Raw genomic sequence first — 26,635 nt, 5'->3', positions numbered from 1 at the left:
TGGTACAAGTTTATAATTGTTACTCACATATATTCACTTAAATGTTTTATAAATACATAAAATAAAGTTCATATTTGAATCGATAAGTATTATTTTTCGTGGGTTTTTATAATTTTTGTGATATTTTAGATCAGTTAATGTTAATTAAAATTAGGCAAAAAATCTAAAAAGTTGCGTTTACTTACCAGCATTTGTGGCCAGCTGTCCAGTATTTATGTCTATTATTCCCGATAACAGTGGTTTTCTGACCAGAATAACAAAACAAAAAATGAACTCCCAATTCATATCCCAATATTTGATGATTTTCGTTGTTGGTAAAATTATAAAATTTATTATCAAATTAGCTGTCATACTCAGCTATTGATCCCTGAAAATGACTGTGGTGTGCCAAAATCGTTTTCAAGCGAAAATACTTGCCAAAAACCACTTTTCAACTCAAAATTACAAGTTATTTTTACCACTGAAAAACAAAAACCTGAAAATACAGGAAGCTGAGTTGTCTTCTGTTTCCTGTTATACAAGTCTCTCCGGTGAGTGTTGTGTGCAAAACGGCGGGAAATATGAATTGGGGAATGCACTGTATACAGAGTACAGTATGTTGACTGGCGTGATGTCGGGCGAGATATCTAGCCTGCAGTAGTCAGAAGGTTAAGTGTATCCTTTCTTTCATTCCAGATTGAATATTCGGAGGAGAATGAACTCAGCATGGCCTCACGTCAGTTGGTTTGCGAGTGGGCACAGAAGCTTCTAGGCCGCTCGTTTGGCCAGCTGCAGGAGTTGGCCGAGTTCCTGGTGGGCAATCTCTACGTCAACAGCAAGTCGACAGCTGCATTTACCGTGCTCGCGGCCATGCAGGAGGCAGGTCTACAGAACTCTAAAGGTAAGGAAGGAAGGAAATGTTTTCGGCCATTAATACTTGACGCATTCATTTATTTTAAAGAAGGACCCTCCTCCTCAGTGTGAACACTGTCAGTGTACACTGACTGTGCGTCACATTTTGGTGGAGTGTGATCATCTCAAGCCGACGAGAAATGATATATTTGATAATAGAAATGTTTTGGAATCTTTTAAATTCCATCCAGAATTAATTGTAAAGTTTTTAAAACACTTTGACTTTTATACAGTGTTTTAAAAATGTACTTACCTTGATTTTATGTATTTATTATATTTTTCACCCACAGCTCCCACACACTGTGGTTCTACATAAATATATATAAATAATATTTCCATATACTTACCATTTGTGACACGCAGTAGCTGATATGTATTTTTATGCTGGGGTGTCGTTAAACATTTATCCATTCATTCATTCATTCATTCAGACATGGTTAAGGACCACACAGATATTGGGAGGAAGGAAGGAAATGTTTTACTTTAACGACACACTCGACACATTTTATATACTGTTATATGGTGTCAGACATATGGTTAAGGACCACACAGATATTGAGAGGAAGGAAGGAAATGTTTTATTTTAACGACGCACTCAACATATTTTAGTTACTGTTGTATGGCGTCAGACATATGGTTAAGGACCACACAGATATTGAGAGAGAAAACCTGCTGTTGCCACTTCATGGGCTACTCTTTTCGATTAGCAGCAATGGATCTTTTATATGCACCATCCCACAGACAGGATAGTACATACCACGGCCTTTGTTACTCCAGTTGTGGAGCACTGGCTGGAACGAGCTAAAGGTAAAGAAGGTACTTTAAATTTGGGGTTGGGACGTAGCCCAGTGGTAAAGCACTCGTGTGATGCATGGTCGGTCTAGGGTCGATCCCCGTCAGTGGGCCCATTGGACTATTTCTCATTCCAGCCAATGCACCACGACTGTTATCAAAGTCCGTGTTATGTGCTGCCCTGTCTATAGGGTGGTGTATGTAAAAGATCCCTTGCTACTAATGGAACATTGTAGCGGGTTTCCTCTCTTGAACTACACGTCAAAATTACCAAATGAATGAGATCCAATAGCCGATGACTAATAAATCATTGTGCTCAAGTGGTGTCATTAAACAAAACAAACTTTATACTGTAAATACTGCAAAAAGTAGATACTGTAAATCTAAAAAGTTTTTTTTATTTTAACAACAAAATACTGCGAAAAGTACACTGTAAATCTAGAAAGTTTTATTTTTTATTTTAACAACAAAATACTGCGAGAAGTAGATACTGTAAATCTAAAACGTTTTTCGAACAACAAAGTACTACAGAATGTGTGAGAGACTATCGAACTGAATGGTACACAGAGTTTCTGCCAGATGGTACGAAGGGTAAAATTATGTACCCTAAAATCTTGGATATTAATAAATATTTTTTTATTTTTTTTAGAAAGATTATAGTAAGAGAATTGCTGTTTAAAATTTGTTAAAATGCGTGAAATGCATTGTTGAATTTCAAAAGATGTTTTGTTTTTATTATGTACTCTCAAATTATTTTCTGGCAGAAAGCCTGTAACATTAATAAGAAATGTCCAGTTTTCTTTTTTTTCGTGTTGAGTGCATTTGTAAATAAAACATTAGCTTAGTTGGTTGAGTGCTCACCTTAGATGCTTGTGTCGCAGGATCGAACCACCTCGATGGATCCATTCAACTGATTGGGTTTTTCTCATTCCAACCAGTGCACCACAACTGGTCAAATTACCAAATGTTTGACATCCAATAGCCGATAATTAATAAATCAATGTGCTCTAATGGTGTCATTTTACAAAAACAAAGTTTAAACTCTTTTAAACTCCATCTTCTGTTTTCTTTTGTCTTCTCTCCACATCTTGTCTTTTTTTCTATTCTTTTCTTCTTCTCTTCTTTTCTATCATGTTTTGAAACAGTGCTGAACAGTTCTCTCCTTATCTACCCTTTCTTCTCTTCTCTTATCTTTTGTCTTTTCTTTTCTACATCATGTTTTGAAGCAGTGCTGAACAGTTCTCTCCTTATCTATCCTTTCTTCTCTTCTCTTTTTTCTTTTCTACATCTTGTTTTGATGCAGTGCTGAACAGTTCTCTCCTTATCTATCCTTTCTTCCCTTCTCTTTTCTTCTCTTCAATTCTATATCATGTTTTGAAGCAGTGCTGAATAGTTCTCTCCTTATCTACCCTTTCTTCTCTTCTCTTTTCTTCTCTTCATTTCTATCATGTTTTGAAGCAGTGCTGAACAGTTCTATCCTTATCTACCCTTTCTTCTCTTCTCTTTTCTTCTCTTCATTTCTATCATGTTTTGAAGCAGTGCTGAACAGGTCTCTCCTTATTTATCCTTTCTTCTCTTCTCTTTTCTTCTCTTCATTTCTATCATGTTTTGAAGCAGTGCTGAACAGTTCTCTCCTTATCTGCCCTTTCTTCTTTTCTCTTCTCTTTTCTTTTCTTTTTTCTTCTCTTTTGTATCTCATGTTTTGAAGTCGTGCTGAACAGTTCTTCTCTCCTCATCTGCCCTTTCTTCTCTTCTCTTTTCTTTTCTTCTTTTCTTTTCTTTTCTCATCTCATGATTTGAAGCTCTGATGAACAGTTCTTTAATAAGTTAATTTGTTTCTGTTTTACAGTTCCTGTATGTAGCCTTTTCACGAGCTCATCTGGTGGTAACAAACACAAGGAGATGCAGCTACAGCTCCAGCGCAAACTGGCTGAACGGGAACTCATCAAGGAGCAGAAGAAGAAGCTCCAACAGCACCGGTCCGAGGTGGAGCACGAGAATGAGAAGCTGAGATCTGAGGGATTCCTCACCCCGTCCCCGGCGTTTCCATCGCCCATCAAGTATGCAGCACGCAACATCACCAAGCTTCTGCAGTCCCCGGTCAGCCACTCCGAGCAGAGAAAGATTCCTGAATCTCCAAAGTTGTTGAAGTCACCCATGTGTTTCTTGAACACCAGCGAAGCCCAGAGCCTGGTGAATCAGTGTTCCATCAGCAGTGAAGGGGTTAAACAAGTGACGTTTGTGAATACCAGTGAAGCTCAGATGCTGGTGAATCAGTGTTCCATTAGCAGTGAAGGGGTTAAACAAGTAACATTTGTGAATATCAGTGAGGCTCAGATGTTGGTTAATCAGTGTTCCATCAGCAGTGAGGGGGTTAAAAAAGTGACAGAATCTCCTGTTTTGTTCACAAATTCTCGAAAAGGAAATATTGGTTCTTTGTCCTTGGAAAAGGAAATAGCTGTTATTCCGTCTTCAAATGGAAATAGATCTAATTCAGAAGTCACTGTGAAATCAGTAGAAAATCATACTTCCAGTAGTGCAGGCAGCATCAATATTAGCACTCCAGTCTTGTGTGAGAATAATTCCAGTCGCACAGCATCTGGTTTACATGTAAGTAAAACTGTTTTTTTAGAAGCTGGTTCCAAGGATGATGGTCCAGTGAGTCATTCTGTGGTGAAGCAGATTCTTCTGAACAATGTGAAGTTTACATTTAATGAGCGAAATGGAAGTGATATTCTCCAGAACGGCATCTCTAATAAAGACCAAGCTGGAACGAAGTCCGTGACAGATGCATCTTCTCAGAACAGTTCTTCCTCAGTCAGGTCAGAGAAATTTCACATTGTTCGAAAACCTGCAGTGATAACATCGGGAAAACCTTTCAGTCGCAATGCAAGCTGCTCGACACTTGCACAGAACGGGAATGCCATGCATGTGGATGGTAAAAGAAAAGCTGTGCACACCAGTATGTTAAATGTGAGTCTGATGGAAGGGGGTAAAACTGACGGCAGTAAGACCGGCCTAGTGACAGAGACCCTGACTCAGGCTCCACCCTCTTGTGGAACTCTGCCAAGTGCTTTTTGCAGTGCGTTCGTTCCCGTAACAAATTCGCGTAAAGACCTGACTCCTGACGTTTCACCACAGCTCAACCAAAGGTTATCTGTTTCTACAGAGGAATCGGATAGTGAAGGAAACCAAATGCAGATAGATTTTGGTGATCAGTATCAAGAAACGGGTGATGGAGAGCCTAAGATGACATCAAATGTGATGTCTGTGTCTGAAGGTCAGATGACTGTAACAACCAATGGGGATGGGCCTGTGCTATCATCACCACAGACTCCGAAACGTGCACGGAGCAGGTTTGCGCCGATTCGTCCGAAAGTTTCGCCCATTAAAACCATATCGTCCATTTTAAAAGAAACCAAAGGTGTTGAGAATCAGGGTCCAGCTTACGATAGTAGGCCAGTGTCGGCCATCTTGAAAGAAAAACGAGCCAAAGAAGCCCAGGGTCTTTTAGCACAGATAGCTTCCAATGTGCAGGCTGTTCACACAGGCACGTCACCAAAAGGCTCTGTTCAGATGCATACAGAAGTGATTAAGCTTCCGCTAACTCCATCCAAAGGTCTGTCCAACATTCCAGCCGAGGTCATCAAATTACCGCTTACTCCAAACTCAGGAACGAAAACATCAGAAGTCTTCCTTATTGTAAATGCCCCGAAAACGGGAAGTGTTCACCAGCAGCAGCTTGTATCTGCTGCTAGTATAGCATCCAATGCACAGTCAAAGAACTCTACAACTCCACAGCTTGTATCATCATCATCATCATCATCATCATCATTGCCTCTTCGTCTTAGCTCACAGAAAGACAGTGGTGGAATTTCTTCCAGTTTATCCACCGTTATGTCTAATTCAGAGTTAGAATGTGTTTTAAATCCTGACAAAGGGTCTGAGTCGTCGAGAACAGTTTCCCTGGTAAATACATCATTACCCGGATCAATGATTTTCACATCAGCATCTTCACATATGTCTTCTGGTTTAGGTTCTTCATCCACAACGTCTGTGATTCTAAAATCGGCTGTATCACATTCCATACAGAAAGGTCTGCACTCCAGTGTGGATTCTGCTGCCACTGTGACGTCGATAATCAACACATCAGTCCCAGCAACAGTATTTGTAACATCTAATCCTATGCAACAAGGACAGCCACATTGTAAACCTGTTTCCTTTACCACATCATCAACATCAGTGGCGGTTACACCAGCTCTATCACAATCCATTGAACATGTTGTAAACTATGGTTCATTGGATAATTCACAGCTGATTTGTGATAAAAGTGACTCTAATAATGAGTATAATGAACAAATGATTGTGATAACAAGTTCTCCCGATCTGCCAATTGTCCGAGATACAGATATTCTGGGAAGAAAACGAAAGTCCAGTGATCAGGAGACAAACAATCAGACTTTCAAGAAGCTCAATTCTTCTGAAGTCAGGCTGGACGATGATGATGTGTTTTTTTCACTTGGATCTCCAACTTCATCATCATCACAGCAAACAAACCGGCCATCCAGTTTTGTTACCAGTGAGGCAAGCTTTGACGGTTTGAGAATGCTGCAGCCGGTACCGACATCCAGACACCAGGTAAATCATGTTGAGAGGAGGATGAATAACAAGGCATGTACAACAAACACAAGTAACTCGTTGAGACCATCAAAGAAACTGTCTGCAGGAGCATCGAATGAAAGTGTTCAAAAGGTTGGTTCAGGACGTGCTGTTGGTCAGTCTGTGAGGATATCTGGTAGCAAACTCAGTCTTGAGAGTCTGGAAAGTGATGCCCTGCTCGATACATCTCCACTGTTTGTTGACCAAGACTTGGTGACGTCCCTTGGATCAAAATCGCCACAGACCGCATCCGTGGGCGTAAATGCCAAGTCCTTGCGTCCATCACAGAAGCAATTGATACACCAGAAAATGCAGTTAGATCAGCAGATGAACAGCTTCTTAAGCAAAGCGAAGAATCCGAATGTAGCAAGTGAGATGAAGCAGTTTGACAAGGCAAAGGCAAAGCACCTGCTACAGAAGATCCTGCAGCAGTCCCAGGGTGGAGTCCATCTTGGTCGTAACCTTCAGAGGCAAGTTAGAGGATCCTCCAGCAGCAACCAACCACCTGTTAACCTTCTGAATCTTCTGCAGTCGGTTAACAGCAGGAGGCAGCTTCAGAAAGGAGAGAATGTGGAGAGTGTTGATAAGGATCACAATCAGAACAGTCTGGATCTGCACAGCAGCATGATTGTTGATGGCTCTCGGCCAGATCTGTGTCTTGATCACTTGAAGAAAAACGACTACCCGACTACTGTCCAGTCTTACGATGCACACAGAGAATCTATATTAAATTCGGAACTCCCTTCAGAGGTTGCCGATTTTATCACGGAGCATTCCCAGGACAGAATGTTCCAGATGAAGCATCCGCTGGCTGACATCGAATCAGCTGACTTTCAGCAGATGGATGCTCTGTCGTCCAGCCAGGAATCTCAACTCATTGAACCGTTTACCGTTCCAAACCCACCACCTCTTCGAAACAAGCATCCTGATGTTAATTTGTCAGTGAAAAATAGACTTGTACCCATGCAAAGAAGCATTTCCATGCCACTGTTTGTTTCACCAGTTGTTAATCTTACACCACAAGCATTATCTAAACCACAAGACGTACAGTCATTTCAGACCTGTGATGGTTCGTCGGTCCCCCAGTCTTTTAGTGTTCAGGGTGCTTCATCAAGACATCCAGTTCGGCGGCAGCGACAGAGGTCTATAGAAAGATTGAGCAGTGAAACTCCTGATGCAGGATACCACAGTTTTGATGCCAGTCCAGTTATGAATCTGACTCCCAGTTCTTTACTCTCCAGTGATGAACTTCATGTCGGGTCATCATATACTTTGATGCCAGAGTCTGGGTTTGTGAATGAAGTGACCCAGAGTCCAGGTCAACTTACATCATCACAGTCCATGTGTTCTCAGTCTGCATCCAGTTCAGTTGTGTCTCAAAGCAGTATAAGTCATAGTCCAGTGGGTAATTTCAGCTCACCAAATGCTTTCATGCCCATTCAAGGTGGTACTGTTTCCTCATCAGCAAACATGAACAAGACCCATCGTGTGACTTTGATCAAACCAACTGTAACAGTTGCCTGCTCAAGTCCAGATGCCCTTAACACATCAGTTGAAAACGTGAGCCTCAGTTCTTCAGATCGAAAACAAGCAGAATACTCCCCAGGGGGAGCAAACTCTGAAGTAATATACTGCACAGCTACAAGTCATTCAGAAGCCCCAGTTAAAAGGACAGGTGTTCTGAAACAACTTCTTGGCAGAAAGGACAGTTTGCCCAGTTATGAAGAAGCACTCCACCAGCTTAACAAGTCTCAGGATGGACAGGTGATTACCACTAACATGAAATCTGAACATTCAACTGAAGGATCTTCAATGCTAACCAACATTTTGTCAAGCTCTTTTCTAAATGGAGTGCAGGATGTGAAGCCTACATATTCATCAAAACAAGTCTCCCAGTCTGTGGTACAGACGTCATCTGTCAATCCATGTGGAAGAAGCAGTCAGTTTCCTTCAGCAGTAACACAGCCAGTTACATCGACGAGTAATCAGTATCCATCACTGTTTGCACCTCCAAGTCCATACACCTCAAGTGTTCCTCCAGCAAGTCCTCGTGCTGCTCTGATATCAAGAACGCTTTCAGTACCTCCATCCAGTCCAGGTGCACAGTCGGCATCAGTGCCAGCTAGCCCACACGGCGGCCCACCATCAGTCCTGCCACCAGCAAGCCCATGTGGTCCTCTGTCTGTTCCACCAGCCAGTCCCCATGGTCCTCGGTCAGTTCCTCCTGCTAGTCCTCACGGACCTCGGTCTGTACCACCACCAGCTAGCCCACATGATCCTCATTCAGTACCTCCTGCCAGTCCTAACAGCATGATACTGTCGCCAAAAGTGTATCCGCTAGGAATGCTTTCGGCCAGTCCTCAAGGATCCTCGTCGTCTTACGGATCTCGACCGGGTTCACGGCAAGGTCAGGTGTTCGTTTCTGGTCGCACATCTACTGTGCCGCCGTCAAGTCCATGTGGGTCACAGATGGTTCCTTCTCCAGGATCACAGAGTCTTGGCATGCAGCCTGCAAGTCCATATGAAGCAACACCGTCTGCCATTCTGTCGTATGGTTCTCAGCCTAGCTTAAAACAAACCACAGGCAGGGAAACTAAGAGGCTGATTTCCAGAGCTGGTTTAGAGAGTGGATCAGGTTGTGACCTTTCTAAAGCATCCATTTCTTCAGGTGACCCAAAGATGACCAAAGAATTTCCATTTTCATATCATCTTGCCTTGCTGCGTGAAAAGGTTCTTGCTGATCCAGATATGAAACCAGAGCACCTAAAAGTGAACAGAAAACCTCTTGTGAAATCAGAAATATCTGACAGTACACCTCAGGCCAAGAGTGCGACATCAGTGGTGGTTCCAATGGACGAATCGTCAAGTCTGATTATGTCGTGTACAAAGCTTTCTGATGTTTCCTTTGTGTTTTCAAACAATGAAACCAACATGGAGGTGTCTTCTGCTGATTACAGATTGTGTGATGATGGTCTCGGTAAGCAGCCACAGTCTTCTAACAGTGTGTCCACACACACACAATCTCAAAGTGCTCCTGCATCTTCAACAACAGTCTCCGTACAGAGTCAGCCAGTGAGAAATGCCCATGTTGAAAGAACAAACCCAGTGGGTTCTGCACCGCTGTTGGCGGGACTGTTAAATTCCCATTCAGATGAAGAGAGCGATAAACTCAAAATAGTGAAGTCGAGGAGTGGTACGAACTACTCTAAAAGCGATGTGCCTTCTGCCCTTTTAAATGCTCTTGGAAATAGTCGACAGTTGAAGAACTGTGATGCTTGGGGCAAGCACAAAAGTGGTGATACTGTTTCAGTGGACTTGCTGAATGCTCATGGAAATAACAGACAGAAAACATCCGCACTGGATATCCAGATTCCTGACCCTGGACAAGTTCTGAAGGGTATTCCTCTGAATGTGAAATGTAGCACCAGTGAAGCCCATGCTAAAAACCCCTTCATTGCGTTCGATCTGCCAAACGTCAACTACATGGGCCGTGCACCTAACATCAATCTTGCGAGCATTCTGCCTCAGAAGCCAGTTGATAGAAAGCAGAATGCCAATCCAGGAAATATAGACTTCAGTGGCATTTTCCCGGCAAATTCTGTACCAAAGACTCATCAGATTTTGAACAGCACAGCAAAATCGAAGTCCAGTTCAATTCCTTTCATTGGATCTCATTCTGAAGTGAACCCACCAAATGTTAATCTCAGTGTCCTGCTTAGAGATCACAACAGACATGATGGGATGGCAAGCAAAATTAGTTTCTCCAACTCGGATCTCCGTAATTTGTTGGCCGGTCAGAACAGTGTGAAAACTACTAAAGATTGTGATTGTAATGCACTCTTCCCACCAAACCAGAGTGTGAGCTCTTGCAACAAAAGTGATATCATTCCATCAACTTCATCTCAGTTCGTCTTCACGTCAGCACCTTTGAGACAAAACAGTATTCCTGTACAAGCAACAGCTTCCGTTACATCCAGTACAGTAAACCGAAAGCACTCAAGTGCTTCATTAAAAGAGAAAAATGCTTCTAATTGGAAGGGAACTGTCAGTCACTCCTATAATTCCAGCGTGGCTGGTGAATCAGTCAATTCTGAAAATCCACTGTTGAGTAATTTATTGAGCAAACAGACTAACCGTCTTCAGAGTTCAACCGTGTACCACCAGCATCTGAATACTGACCAAAATGTTCACGTGGGACCAGAAAATGGATCTGATTTTTTATCGTCCCAGTCCATTGACGATGAACTGGGATGCACTTTGGATATTTTGAAGAAGTTGGATGGGCAGTACTTTGAGTTGGAACTGGATAATATGCAGCCAACTCTGCCCGTTCACAATCTTATGCCAGATAATCAGACTGTATTAGTAACAGACGATTCCAGCTAAAGAATCAAATTATAAATATATTTATTGCTAGGTTTTTTTTATCATCTTTATGAATGTTTCCCAGTCTTTTTAAGATAGAACCTCCCTTCAGTTAATAGTGACTAGTACTTCTGTTCAATGAATATTGAATAGTTACTCCATTTAGTGAATAATAAGGACAGGTAACAGATTCCCCCTCCCCATCACTCCCAAACAATTTGTTGATCTAAAGTTTATATTACGTGACATTGTGGTCTAGCTAAGGAATCAAATAACATTTATCGCTTGGTTTTGATTATCTTTATCAGTATTTCCTAGTTTTTTAAAGATGAATTATAAGGAGTGGCACAAGATTTACCACTCTCTCCCAAGCTTTTTAATAATAACATTCAATTCCATAGCGTCTTGTCATGGACAGAACATTCTGAATTTGTTTTTGGATAAACCATAAATGGTTTAGGCAAATGTTGAATTCTCAGAGGCTGGTACTAGACTGAGTCTCTAAAATCTTGAAAATTAATGGATATATTTTATTATGTTTAGGAATGATCATAGTAACAGAACTGCTGTTTACAGTTGGTCCAATTTCAAAACATTTCAAACCCATGAGTTCCACCTATATTCCGTTAAGTCATTCTAAAAAAAAAAAAAAATTGTAAATAATTTCAGTTTGGTTTAATGTAAGAAGAAAAGTAAAAGTGTTTTAGAGATAACAAAAGAAAAATCAAATCAATCGGCTCATAAATAAATAATTTGTAGTAAATTTCATAGTATGAAAAAAGGCATTCCCTGTGGAATGGATTATAGTAGCGGCACTTACAGTCTGTTTTTTTTTTATTACCTACCCTCGAATTATTTTCTGACAGAAAGCCTGCTTTTAACTGATTTTGTATAACTGAGTATTTTCTGGTTGGCAGTAAATAACTATACTTGACAACGAAAGTTTAGCAAATATCTATTATGATGTCTAAATTTGCCATGGTTGAATAAACTTAAAAGAAAAGCAGATCCTCCTGTTGTGTTAAGCAAAGGTTGATGAGTTTATGTTGTATGTAATTGGTAAACATTTCAGATGTGAATATTAATTAATAAAAATAGGTTAATTTATAAATGTTATGCCATTTCTTTTAACATTAGCTAAACTTTCATTGTTGAGTATATAAAATTATACACCCGGATTATGGTTATTGTGTGTTTAATTTATAGGAACCTCACACATGCGATCTAGCAATAACATCTGAAATTTGGGTGATGTGTTTTTATTGGAGATCGGTATATTTTAAAAATATTGTTTAACATGTTTGACATCATTGGTTGCTTCTGTTTGCCACCTCTTCCTTTTGAAATTGTGAAATGATTGATAGTGAACATGATAGGTTTTTCAGATGTTTGCATGATCAACAGTTTTCCTGTAACTAGTTGGGCTTTCTGCCAGAAAGTAGTTTGAGAGTGAAAATAGTTTAACACCAAAACAGACCATAGGTGCTGTACTAGCAGTGGTATAACGTGGGTTACCAGCACCCGGGGCAAGGCAAGTATTGCACCCCTAACCAGTGGACCATTAGCACTCCCCAAGTCCCTTCCACCAGTCCCGATTTTTGTGCCCAGGGCAACCACCCACACTACGCCACTGCGTACTAGGTGGTTATGGGTTTGAAATATTTTGAAATTACACACTGTTCTTTGACAAATAAAAAACAGCAATTCTCTTACTATAATCTTTCTATAAATTATAATAATGTATCCATTAATTTCCTAGATTTTAGGGTACTTAATTTTACTTTTTCAGGGTTTCTGCCAGAAAGACATTTTTTGGGTATGGCGCTATGGAATTAAATATTTACAATGTGTGTGCTGAAAGCAACTGTCACCCTAAGAAAGAAAATGGGTTAGGTTTTGGGTTAGGGTTAAGAAAATCATCAAGAGTTATCAATTTTGTCAAAAGGCCAACTTAAAAATTTTGGTATGGTGCCATACCCGTTTTACCCTCTAGCAGAAACCCTGCTTTTGTACCCTCTGGCCAAAAACCTGGTAGTTGGTTTTATTGTTTTACATTCATCCTTTACAGCTTGTAATGATAGCATTGTGGCCAGACACAGTTCATTAGACAGGTAGACAATCAACGAGAAATCTACGAAAACTGTATTGCCAAAATAAATACAGTGAAACCTCTCAAAACCAGACCCCTCTGTAAACCGGAATTCCCTCAAAACCAGACATTTTTCATGGTCCCTTTTTAAATATCTGTGGAGAAGAGACCCTCTCAAAACCAGACCCTCTGTATACTGGAATTCCCTCAAAACCAGACATTTTTCATGGTCTCTTTTTAAATATCTGTGGATAAGAGACCCTCTCAAAACCAGATACCTCTTAAAACCAGATGTTTTTACTTGGTCCTTGCGTGTCCAGTTGAGAGGAGTTTCACTGTATTTTAAATCTTTGTATGTACAACGTTTCTACAGTTGAATGGTTTGTTTTTAGTCGTAACTTACATTTAAGCCCAGATGTTTTTACTTGGTCCTTGCGTGTCCGGTTGAGAGGAGTTTCACTGTTTTTAGTCGTAACTTACATTTAAGCCCAGATGTTTTTACTTGGTCCTTGCGTGTCCGGTTGAGAGGAGTTTCACTGTTTTTAGTCGTAACTTACAGTTAAGCCCAGGACTAGCCCTGGCACTCGCCAAATTCGCCAACTGTAAAATTTTGAAAGCATTTGGCAAATTTTATTTTAATTTGGCAAAATTATTTCATGTAATAATTGAATTTAACAAAAGTAAAAAAAATTGTTGATTTCTGCCATATTTTTTTTTGTTTAATACAAAATTTGGCGATTTGTTTTGCATACCCAGAGCTAGCTGTATAAGTATTCTATATATGTGTTCATTCTACATGTACTAATGTAATTTTTTTCTAATAGGGATTTTAATGTTTTTTTTCATTAAGAAAGCAAAAGCTAAGAAAGGAAAATAAACATTTTATGTGAAACAATCAACATGGAATGTAGGGGAAAAAATATTTTAAAACTTTGTTCAACGTATGTACAGTTGAATGTTTTTTTTGTCTTTGTTTAAAATTTGCATTTAGTCTTATTCAGCTTGCCGTTCTAGCACAACAATGCTATACGACCCTAAGCCATAAAAAATTTATAAAAATTTTCAAGAGCTAGTACGAACATTGAATGCAGTGGAGGACTGCAGAATAAAAAACGAGGATATATGGTATTCGCATGCCCGGGTGTAGGTTATACATCTGGCAAGGGGAGATAATTCTGCAGTTGATGTTATGACTGGTTGTATAGCGTTGTTGTGCTAGTACTAGGTAAGTATGAATAATAATGAAAATTAGAAACAAATTTTCTAATAATCATTCTATACAATTGTTCATACATATATTACTAATATCAGTTTTTTGTAATAGGACTTTTTTGTTTCAATGAGAAAGCAAAAGCTAAAAAAAAAAAACGAATTTTATGTGCAACAATCAACTTAACTTTAATGTACATGTATATCCTGTATATAGACAGGATCTAGTTATTTGAGGTTTGTTAGTTTCATACGAAAGCTTAAATAGTGTACAAATGTACAAACTATAACATACCAGTAATACTGCATAATAAGGCCACCTGTAAAGTACAATGCTTAGGTGTCGTCATTGGCCTCTTTGTTCAGGTGGACTTGTTCAAAGTTGACAGTTTCAGGGAAAATTTATGTTGTCTGAATTTTCATTAGTGACAGTTAAGTCTCATGTAGACTGGATATGGCATGTGCACACAGATCAGCTAAAAAAATATCTAAATACAGGGCTTCTAGAATTTTGTTTACACGTACCCATTGAGTCATTAAAACTTGCTCTGGGTGGGAGCCGGTATCAGGCTGCGAACCCTGTACCTACCTGTGTGTCCAGGACAGTGGGTTAGTAGTTATTGGTTAGTGATAGAGAAGAGGGTGTAGTGGTCTTACACCTACCCATTGAGTCGTTAAAACTCGCTCTGGGTGGGAGCCGGTGTCGGGCTGCGAACCCAGTACCTACCAGCCTTACGTCCAGTGGTTTAACCACGACACCACCGAACCGAAGCAGCACACTGTCCTGGGCATACATCTCAGCTATCAGGGCTGTCTGTCCAGGATAGCGAGTTAGTTAGTGGTTAGCGAGAGAGATTGAGTCATTAAAACTTGCTCTGGGTGGGAGCCTTAACTAAGTATTGCAAAACTGAAAGCTTCCATTTTACAATTGCGACACAATCTCTGGAACTTGAATAGCAGATTGTCCTGCACACACACACCAGCTACATGTATCTGTTCGTCTAAAATTTTAGATGGTATTTTCCCGTTTAAACATCACAGACTTTAGCTTCTCTCGGTTATAAACCGTATCCAAATGTGTTGCAGGTTTGTAGATTAACTAAACTTGGTGTTCGTTTTTCACAGGCTCAAACTAGGCTTTGTGTGACTTTAATGCCATAAAGACAAATCAAAGCTAATAAATGAAATCATATGTGTTACTGCATGTATTTTCTATGTTCTAAACTGATCAGCAATAATTAATAAAAGTACACTGTTCCAGCTACAGGTAAATAACTATATTGCTATGCAAATATTTTAGCATTCATATTACAGTCAAGTTAAGTTTTTCGCAACAGAAATATTTTGAAAGCGGTGTTCGGATGTGGGGGCGGGGTGGTTCGGGGGGTGGAACCAAAAATATTCCAGTGCCCCCTTTTTTTTTGCATTAATTTTTTTTTTATTGAAATGCCCTTTTGACTACGGCAGTTGGTTCATGTGCCCTTTTATCATTAGCCCCCCCCCCCCCACCACCACCCTCACACTCCCTACATCCCCTGCATGCTGCAAAATATTTCATGGATCCGCCCTTGTGTTTGTGGTAAACTTGGAGTGTTTCTTTAGAAATATAAATAAGCATGACATTGTAAAAAAAAAATTATATATTTTATTTCATTCATGATTTTTGTTAAACAATTTTATAAAACATGCAATTAAATTGCTTGTTTGTACCATAAGTGTTATCTTTGTCATATACTGAATTTTTATTGATTTTTCTTTCTTTCTTTTTCTAAAAAGCAAAACAGAATTAATTTGTTTACAAAACATTTTTTATAAATAAAAGGAATGATTTATTTAAATTTGACTAGTAAATTCCTAAGTACAAGTAGTTGTTAGGACAGCCTAAGCCACTAAGGATTCCTAAGAGCAAGTAATTGTTAGGACAACCTAAGCCACTGAATTCTAAGTACAAATAGTTGTTAGGACAACCTAAGTCACTATTTATTTCAATTCAACTTATTTTTGTGCTTATATCCAATTAAGGTTCAAGCACGCTGTCCTGGGAACACACCTCAACTATCTGGGCTGTCTATCCAGGACAGTGGGTTAGTTGTTAGGTGGTTAGTGGTTAGTGAGATAGAAGAGGGTGTAGTGGCCTTACACCTACCCACTGAGCCCTTAAGAACTCGCTCTGGGTTGGAGCCAGTACTGGGCCGTGAGCCCTGTACCTACCAGCTTGTAGTCTGATGGTTTAACCACTGCACCACAGAGGTCGGTTAAACCACTATGGATTCCTAAGTACAAGTAGCTGTTAGGACAACCTAAGCCACTATGGATTCCTAAGTACAAGTAGTTGTTAGGACAACCTAAGCCACTGTGGATTCCTAAATACAAGTAGTTGTTAGGACATCTTAAGCCAGTATGGATTCCTAAATACAAGTAGTTAGTAGGACAACCTAAGCCACTGTGGATTCCTAAGTACAAGTAGTTGTTAGGACATCTTAAGCCACTATAGATTCCTAAATACAAGTAGTTAGTAGGACAACCTAAGCCACTGTGGATTCCTAAATGCAAGTAGTTGTTAGGACAACCTAAGCCACTGTGGATTCCTAAATATAAGTAGTTGTTAGGACCACCTAAGCCACTATGGATTCCTGAGTACAAGTAGTTGTTAGGACATCCTAAGGCACTGTGGATTCCTAAATGCAAGTAGTTGTTAGGACAACCTAAGCCACTGTGGATTCCTAAATATAAGTAGTTGTTAGGACCACCTAAGGCACTGTGGATTCCTGAGTACAAGTAGTTGTTAGGACAACCTAAGCCACTGTGGATTCCTAAGTACAAGTAGTTGTTAGGACATCCTAAGCCACTAAGGATCTGTGATACGCTATTTTTATATGTATTTTTGTGTGATAAACCACCATTCAGTGCTTCGGTAGATGTCTTTTAAAACATATATATTCAGAGTGGTTTTCTTTTACCGATCATTTATATAGCAAGTATTTTTTATTTAGTTTCATACTTATAGGATATTAAACGAGCTTCCATTTCATATCATGTTTATGTCCCGAGTGAAATAATTTTCAATTGTCACAACTTTTAGCGAGTGACCATGAAAATTATTTCACGAGGACATAAACATGATATGAAATGGTAGCGAGTTTAATATACTATTTATTACCCATAATCGATCTTAATTTATATCACTGAACTCGTTTGGTTGATGTTCATGTAAGATTGTAGTGCGCCAATCGATGATGTCGTGAAGTTAAGTGTTACGTCCCACTTAGCGTTCTAGTGAGACGTATCACTTTGATATGTACCAAGATATTTTTAACGATAATAATTATGGGTAATAATTATTCATTATATTGTAGTGTCTTTTCTTTAGATTATATGTATAGGCTATATAATATATGAATATGTAGGTTTCCTTGATTACATAGTATTGGTCTACATAATGTCGTATATTCTATAAGACATATTTTATGTGGCTAAAAGTGATGAAACACCAGGTTTTGTTTTATGTCAGGAGTATGCATGTCAGCGAGAAGACATAGTTTTTAGGACATTACATGTAGTTGTAAATTCATTGAATGGATTTTTATCAATTTTTATTTATTTATTTATTATTTTTTAAAAATTACTTTATTATTTTTTATATTATTAATATTATTATTGTTATTTTATTATTATTATTATTATTATTTTTTTTTTTTTGCCTGATTCTGCAAGAGTGAGCAGTTAATTGGTACAGAAAATTCCAGCATTTTTATTTATCAATTATCTCCCTTGAAATGTAGATTAAACAAAAGCCTTTCCAAGATTCTGCTTATGTGTATGTACATTATCCATCATACATTAATTTAATATCCTAATTCATTTAATTTATTATTCGTTATTACATTTCCCATTGAGTCGTCCATTAATACATTTTCTAGAGCAGAACAATACATCATCCGTCCATTTCGTCGGTGGCCCATTGGGCTATTTCTCGTTCCAGCCAGTGCACCACGACTGGTATATCAAAGGCTGTGGTATGTGCTATCCTGTCTGTGGGATGGTGCATATAAAAGATCCCTTGCTACTAATGGAAAAATGTAGCGGATTTCCTCTTTAAGACTATATGTCAAAATCACCAAATGTTTGACATCCAGTAGCCGATGATCAATACATCAATGTGCTCTAGTGGTGTTGTTAAACAAAATAAACTTCTTCCGTCCATTTAACTCTGTCATGTTGTGATGTATAAAAGTAAGCATACTTTATATATTTAGATGGAATGAGAAGTGTAGTATAAAAGTAAATACCATTTCTCATTTGACTCAATCATGTTGTGGTGTATAAAAGTAAACATCTGTTAAATATTTAGATAGAATGAGAAGTGTAGTATACAAGTAAATACCATTTCTCATTTGACTCTATCATGTTATGGTGTATAAAAGTAAACACTTTCTATATTTAGATGAAACACGAATAAGTAGTTTAGTATACTCATATAACTCAAACATGCTGTGGTGTATAAAAGTTAATGTTTGTTTTGTTTATAACACAGCTTTCCTTGCTACAGGTGAAATTGCAATCTGATCAGAATTAAAATTTGTTCTGTTTAATGACACCACTAGAGCACTTTGCTTAATTAATCATCGGCTATTGAATATCAAACATTTGGTAATTTTGCAATAGTCTTAGAGAGGAAACCTGCTACATTTTTCCATTAGTAGCAAGGGATCTTGTATATGCACCATCCCACAGACAGGATAGCACATGCCACAGTGTTTGATGTACCAGTTATGGTGCACTGGTTAGAATGAGAAATGGCACAATAGGCCCAACGACGCTGTAAACACACTTCATACATTTAGATGGAATGAGGTGGTTAGTATACAAGTAAACGCCGAATCTCATTAAGGACTAAAATGATCTCTCATGGACCTATTCTTTAATTTCATACTTAATTAGACCATTATAAAATAAATCCTAGATTTGAATCCTGCTCCCCTTGTCAACGTCCCAGGGATAAAGTCCCACCTCTGGGGGAGGTGGGTGTTATTGCCCTCCCCAAAGATAAACAAAAAACCCTAACTTTTTTTTACTGCTTGATGTCTGGTATTTCTAACGTCCTGAAAAATATAAAATATTTTTTAAAAAAGCCCCCCCACCACCACCACCACCCCTGTATTTTGAAAACAAATTGGATGAAACTTTAGCATTTAATTTATAATGGTCTTACCCATAATGGGCACTGTTAGGACTGGACTTACCTTCCTTTCATTTGTGGCTTGATTTGGTCTACTCGGTTTTAACTTAACTTTCATACTTCTATTCAGTAAAGATTCAAGCACACTTTCGATGGAACCTTCGTGGTATAGGGGGCACGTACAAACAGTTCAGGCTCAAGCTTGGTTATATTATCGGCTAGAATTATATGCACTTAAGATTGGATTTAATTATTAAGACTATGCACCTGCTGTATTCACTGTGATAAGACCCTACAAATTACTAGTTTTACCTGTAATACCTTTTCAGTACCTGGTTCCTTTACATACACCTTTTAACAAACCCAAAACCAGGCACATTAGTTCCATCATCTAAACATTAGGAACAACTACAGGTAACATTTCCCACGATAATCAATTTTAGAATTTTTGTTATCAGTCATCAAAGGGGTGGGACATAGCCCAGTAGCAAATGCTTGCCTGATGTGCGGTCGGTCTGGGGTCGATCCCCGTCGGTGGACACCTTTCTGACACCCAATAGCCGATATGTATTTTTGTGCTGGGGTGTTGTTAAACAATCATTCATTCATTTATTCATTCGTTCCATCGGTGGACCCATCAGGCTATTTCTCGTTCCAAACCAGTGCACCACGACTGGTATATCAAAGGCCGTGGTATGTGTTATCATGTCTGTGGGATGGTGCATATAAAAGGTTCCTTGCTATTAGTATTAATGGAAAAATGTAGCGGGTTTCCTCTGATGACTACATGTCAGAATTACCAAATGCTTGACAAACGGCAAACTGATCTTTAGATAGTTTTTAAGACAATTTTAATATATATTTTAAACTGATCAATTTCCGATTATAAATCAATCCTTGCACAATCATTTGTATGTAACATACAAACTGTCCCATATATTGGGTATAAGCATGAACAAGTAAGTAAATTATGTTTTAAGTGTCACATTGCATGTAAGTAAAATTATGTTTTGACCAAAGAGAAATAGTATTGGATAATGTAAATCAGGTAATATAATGCCCAACATACACAAAACAATTACTGAGAACTAAGAGCCGAATTTACAAAGCCTGTTTTGGACTTCCATGCATATAACTACATACACATTTACTATGCTTAAACGCCTGCGTTACAGGCTTCGTAAATTCGGCCCTAAATGTTTAACAGGCATAATTTTCACTTTGAAAAGGAAAAAGAAAAAAAGGTTTATGCTAAAATAGCACATGTGGTATGTATCTTTATTCCATATCTTTAAGTTGAATACATATACATTTTCTGATTTTCTGTGTTCTCTTTGCATGAATGCCACCCATGTTATATTTTTCTGCATAGTACAAATATATATATATATATATATATATATTATAATATGTTGTGACTTCCACATTTTACACCATGTATTCTGATAACAAAGTGCGTGTATTGATGAGAGTTTTTACTGCCAGTTTTGTATTGAATCACCCGATTGTACATATTAACACTTATGTGGCGTTAGTCACGTGACCGATCATGTGATTGGCTCACACATTTGCTTAGATGTTGCTGTGTGATGCAGTATTTATTAAAGTCTGTCTCGTAGCTTTGATCCGACTTTGTTTTTATTTCTCGGGGCGGAATGTAGCTCAGCAGTAGACGCCACTAGAGCACATTGATTTATTTATCATAGGCTGTTCGATGTGTAATATTTCATAATTTAATTCTGACATATAGTCATTAGAGGAAACCCGCTACATTTTTCCTAATACAGCAAGGGATCTTTTATATACACTTCCCCACAGACAGGATAGCACATACCACGGCCTTTGTCCAGTTGTGGTGCACTGGTTGGTAAGGGAAAAAAATCAGCTGAATAGATCCACCGAAGTGGTTCAATCCTGCGACACAAGCACCTCAAACGAGCACTCGACCGACTGAGCTAAATCCCACCTATAGTCTTAGGAAAACTGCTACATTTTTATCATTAGTAGCAAGGGATCTTTTATATGCACCATTACACAGATAGGATAGCACATACCACGGCCTTTTATATACCAGTCATGCTGCACTGGTTAGAGAAAAAAATAGCCCAGTGGACTCGCCGATAGGGATTGATCCCAGACCGACCGTGCGTCAAGCGAGCTATTTACCACTGGGGTTTGTCCCGACCTTTTGTCAACACAGACGTGCATATTATGTACTCTTAGCACGGTAAATAAATTGCCCACAGTCCTCCCCCCCCCCCCCCCCCCCCCCCCCCCCCCCCATGGGTGACATTGGCATCTGATCAAAGTTAAAGTTTGTTTTGTTTAACAGCACAACTAGAGCACATTGGCTTTTGAATGTCAAACATTTGGTAATTTTGTCATTTAGTCTTGTAGAGGAAAAAAACTGCTACATTTTTGTCATTAGTAGCAAGGGATCTTTTATATGCACCATCCCACAGACAGGACAACACATACCATGGCCTTTGCTATACCAGTCGTAGTGCACTGGCTGCATCGAGAAATGGCCCATGGGTAAATAAATCGCCCACAGATTTCCTTTCGTCAGCACAGACTCGTGCACATGGTGTACTCTTAGCATGGGTAAATAAATCGCCCACAGATTTCCCTTCGTCAACACAGACTCGTGCACATGGTGTACTCTTAGCATGGGTAAATAAATCGCCCACAGATTTCCCTTCGTCAACACAGACTCGTGCACATGGTGTACACTTAGCATGGGTAAATAAATCGCCCACAGATTTCCCTTCGTCAACACAGACTCGTGCACATGGTGTACTCTTAGCATGGATAAATACATCGCCCACAGATTTCCCTTCGTCAACACAGTCTCGTGCACATGGTGTACTCTTAGCATGGGTAAATAAATCGCCCACAGATTTCCCCCCTATGAAATTGGCATCTGATCGAAGTTGAAGTTTGTTTTGTTTAACAACCCAACTAGAGCACATTGATTTATTAATCATTGGCTTTTGAATGTCATACATTTGGTAATTCTGACATCTAGTTATGGAGAGGAAACCCGCTACATTTTCCCATTAGTTGCAAGGGATCTTTTATATGCACCATCTCACAGACATGATAGCACATACCACAGTCTTTGATATACCAGTCGTGGTGCACTGGCTGGGACAAGAAATAACCCAATACGCCCACCGACAAGGATCGATCCCCAATCGACTGTGCATAAAGCGAGCACTATACCACTGGGCTATGTCCCGCCCCATGAAGAATTCAGATGCAAAAACTGATAAATCCATTTTAGTAATTTCCTGCATTTCATTTCAACTTATTTTCGTGCTTATAACCAATTAAGGTTTAAGCACGCTGTCCTGGCCACACACCTCAGCTATCTGGGACAGTGGGTTAGTTGTTATTTAGTTAGTGGTTAGTGAGAGACAAGAGGGTGTAGTGGCCTTACACCTATCCACTGAGCCCTTAAGAACTCACTCTGGGTTGGAGCCAGTACCGGGCTACGGACCCTGTACCTACCAGCCTGTAGTCCGGTGGCTTGACCATTGCGCCACCGAAGCAGGTAATGTTCTGCAAAAGAGGTTTTTTGGTTAAGCTTTCTATGTAAAACATATCAAGTCCACAATGGACGATCTTAAAGGTAGGGTCAACTCAAACAAGAGCCTTATGTGTTGGAAAGATGCACACCCGGACCACCAACACATACTGACACTTTAACAGATGAAAAACGCGTAATTTTAGAGTTAATAAAAAAACCCATGATTATTCCTGCTAACTGGGGAAAGCCATTTTGTTTCGTTTTTGTGACGTCCGGTGGTATAGCTTGGGGCGAAGTGACGTCAGCTCCGTCCATCTTCTCTATGCACAGTGTAAACAAATGCTCTAATTTACGACAAGGCGCTTCGCTTTCATCAACCTGACTTGTAAAACAACATAAATGACTTGATAGTATAATAAACTATTTAACTAAATATATTTCAGGTTACATCAATAGAACGAAATGGAGATATAGTATTTTTCCTTTTTTTTTTAATCCAAAGAAAAAATGAATACTATTAGACCTATTGGTAGGGCTCGTTCGAGCAAAAACGACAGAACAGAACAGAACAGAACTTTATTTCACCCAGGCCGCTATTCAGCGGCATATGAGGTACATTAACAATAATTATATGACAGTGACAAGATGGGGTTTACAGGAGAAAATTTATATGTACAATATCAAAACAAAAAAGGTCTAATAATAATAATACAAAATGAAATATATTTCTAATAGTAATAATCTATCTATCTATCTATCTATCTATCTATCTATCTATCTATCTATATATATATATATGCAAACATGGATAGTAGTAGTCGGAATAAGACAGCATAAGCTTGGGAGACAATTCTTTTTAAGGTTTACCGAATTTATCCGTAATTTCTTTTATTAATTTGCACAACTTTTTTTGAAGACTTATTTTGTCATTTGTCATTAATTGTTTGAATTTCAGCATATTGGGTTTGTTATAATAATATGGCTTTAACAATTTTTTCGGGAGTTATTAAAGAAAGAGCATGTAAGTAGATAGTGAAATTCGTCTCCGATGTCATTTTTGTTACATAGTGTACATAGTCTGCTTTCTACTGGGGTGTTGTTCCATCGTCCTGTTTCGATTGGTAAGTAATGGTTTGATGTTCTAAATTTTAGTAACGTAGTCCAGGATATTTGTGGTAATTTTATAATATATTTTTCTAATGTTAGATGTTCTTTAAATGTGGTGTATATTTTACCCCTTGATGATGAAGCTATGTCGCTATTCCACTGTTGTAGGTGCTGATCATTTTGTCTTAATTTAACGTTATGAATAAGTAGTGGTATAGATGAAACGTTTTGTGACATCAAAATACTGATCATACCTAGTTGATTAAATATATTTTCCACGTGTTTTATCCACTTATAATTATATCCAGATATGTTAGAGTCGTGTAACATTAGTTTATACAATAAGAGGGATGTTTTTGTTTGTGTTCCAGAAACAATTCGGGCCCAGATACTTATCATCCTTTGTTGGATAATTAATTTAAGGGGTTTTCTTCCAAGTTCACCGTATATCATGAATAGTGGGGTTCCTTTCTTTACTGGTAGGATGTGTTTTAAAAATGTAATATGAATAGCTTCAATAATATCAATACTTTCATGGCCCCATACTTTACATCCATATAAAAGAATCTGGACAACCATGGAATCAAATAATTTAAATTTACATTCAACTGAAAAGTTATTGTCTTTAGATTTTGATAGGATAAAGTACATTGCTTTTGTCGCCTTTTGTGTTAGCAGTTTTTTGGTTATTTTAAACCTATTTAATTTGGTAAAAGTTAACCCTAAATATTTGTACTCTTTTACGTTTTCGGGTGTTTAGTTTCCTAATGTAAATATCTTCTTGTAGTCATTAGCAATACCATTAAAAATTATTATTTTAGTTTTGTTTACGTTAACTTTAAGTTTCCATTTATTGCAATATTGTGAAAAGGCATTACGGGATTGTTGTAAATCGGAGGCGTTTGTTGCGAGAAGCGCAGTATCGTCGGCATATAATAAGCTTAGAAAATAAAGAGCGGTTTCCGAGATTGTTGCTATGTCATCTGTGGCTATATATACCCAAGTACAATTGTGGCTTTTTAAGTAATTATCTAGATCATTTAAATAAATAGAAAACAAAACAATTTTTTTCCTTGACGGACACCGATATTGCAAGGGAATAGATCTGATGTTTCATTGTTTGTACAAATGCAAGATTTTATTCCTTGATACATTTGATAGATAATTTTTAAGAATTTTCCATTTATGTTATTTTTAAACAATTTTTGCCAAAGACATGTCCTAGAGATTAAATCAAATGTTTTTTGAAAATCTTCAAAATTTCGATTAATGAATGTATATTAAATAGGTGATCAGTGGTAGAGTAACCTTTTCTGAAAGCTGGCCACTCACGATACCCAAGTGATACTTTTTTTTGGGGGGGGGGGGGGGGGGGGGGGGGACAACGTAATTGGTCAGTTTTGTGATTTTAGATGGGAAAGTCTACTTAATCAAGGGTTTTACAGAATTACTTACAGTCCATTATGATTTGAGGTGTATCCGTGCTGTTATCACACAATACCCTGTGATCTTCATAAAAGAGGCACGTCTTTTTAGTTTGTCTAGACACAGTTTCTGGGGACCGTCTAAATATACACCTGCCAATCAAGAACCACAGGTACAGGCCACGGAAAGAAAAGACCAATTAACCAAGAAAACACTCCGATTATTGTTTCAGTACGTGGTTAATTTATGTACGAAACATAATACAGTTATTTCAACACTTTAACAATGGTGGTTTATTTTGTATTGAAAAATAATATATAATTGGTGCTGGCTTACTAGGATGGATATTATTACAGAACATTGCGATGCATCCGCAAAAATCAGGTATGTTTTGTTCTTCAGTTCAAAGACTAATTCCTGACATGACACGTTAGGCATTACGTAACCACCAGCTCGCCAGAGGGCGTATTCACTGGGATGGTACAAAATGGCTGCGTCCGTTATATATAATAGCCGTCACATTTAACCGTTTTATTAATTAACTATACGATTATACTTGTTGATATTAAGCAATAATGTGCATTATATATAGTTGAATATGCATAGCAGGCCAAATGCCTTAATTGTTCCCTCCTTTAAGTTTGGCCCTTGAACTTAGGAGATAAGAATATTTGTTGGTCCCAGTAGGGGACATGTATTACTTTAGCAGTACTTTCAGAATACTGGTTTCTCAGGGTGGAATCTAGGTCAGTGGTAGAGTGTTCACCTGAGTGTGGTAGATTACAGGATCCAGTGTCCAGGGCCGCGTTCCACAAAGCGATCTTATCCCTAAGATCGCCTGAAGTACATGACTTCCTTATGCACTTAAGGTGATCTTAGTGCTAAGATCGCTTCGTGGAACGGGGCCCTGGATGGTAATATTTCACCATATATTAGTTGTTTTTGTTTAACAATACCACTAGAGCACATTGATTAATTTATCGTCGGTTATTGGGATGTCTAATATTTGATAATTCTGACATAGTCTTAGCGAGGAAAACTGCAACATTTTGACATTACTAGCAATCTTTTATATCTTTTATATGCACCATCCCACAGGCAAGATAACACATACCACAGCCTTTGATATACCAGTGGTAATTTCGACATTAAGTCTTAGGAAACCCGCTACATTTTTCCATTAGTAGCAAGGAATCTTTTATATGCATCATACCACAGGCAGGATAGCACATACCACGGTCTGTGATGGGTTACAGTATTATGTTAATATGAATAAATGTTATCCAGATTCTGGCACTTTCGTTAATTTGGACAAAAGCCAACCTGCCCCCCCCCCCCCCACCAAAATCGGAGCCTATGTGTGTGTTTGTGTGTGTGTGTATGTGTG

General features: G+C 38.5%; 1 protein-coding gene across 1 annotated transcript in view; it reads left to right on the top strand.

Moving 5' to 3' along the window:
* LOC121373421 (serine-rich adhesin for platelets-like) overlaps nt 1-11,762 on the top strand; it is a 29,431-nt gene extending 17,669 nt beyond the window's left edge. The window contains exons 7-8 of the mRNA XM_041500067.1: nt 676-880; nt 3,533-11,762. Coding sequence (XP_041356001.1) covers nt 676-880; nt 3,533-10,728 — 7,401 coding nt within the window. The 3' untranslated portion in view covers nt 10,729-11,762. The remainder of the gene's footprint in view (nt 1-675; nt 881-3,532) is intronic.
* The last annotated feature ends 14,873 nt before the right edge of the window (nt 11,763-26,635 follow it).

This window comes from Gigantopelta aegis, chromosome 5 (assembly GCF_016097555.1).
Source record: "Gigantopelta aegis isolate Gae_Host chromosome 5, Gae_host_genome, whole genome shotgun sequence".
Taxonomy (NCBI): Eukaryota; Metazoa; Mollusca; class Gastropoda; order Neomphalida; family Peltospiridae; genus Gigantopelta; species Gigantopelta aegis.
The sequence above is the reverse complement of the archived record's forward strand: the minus strand, read 5'-3'. Positions and strand labels throughout refer to the sequence as shown.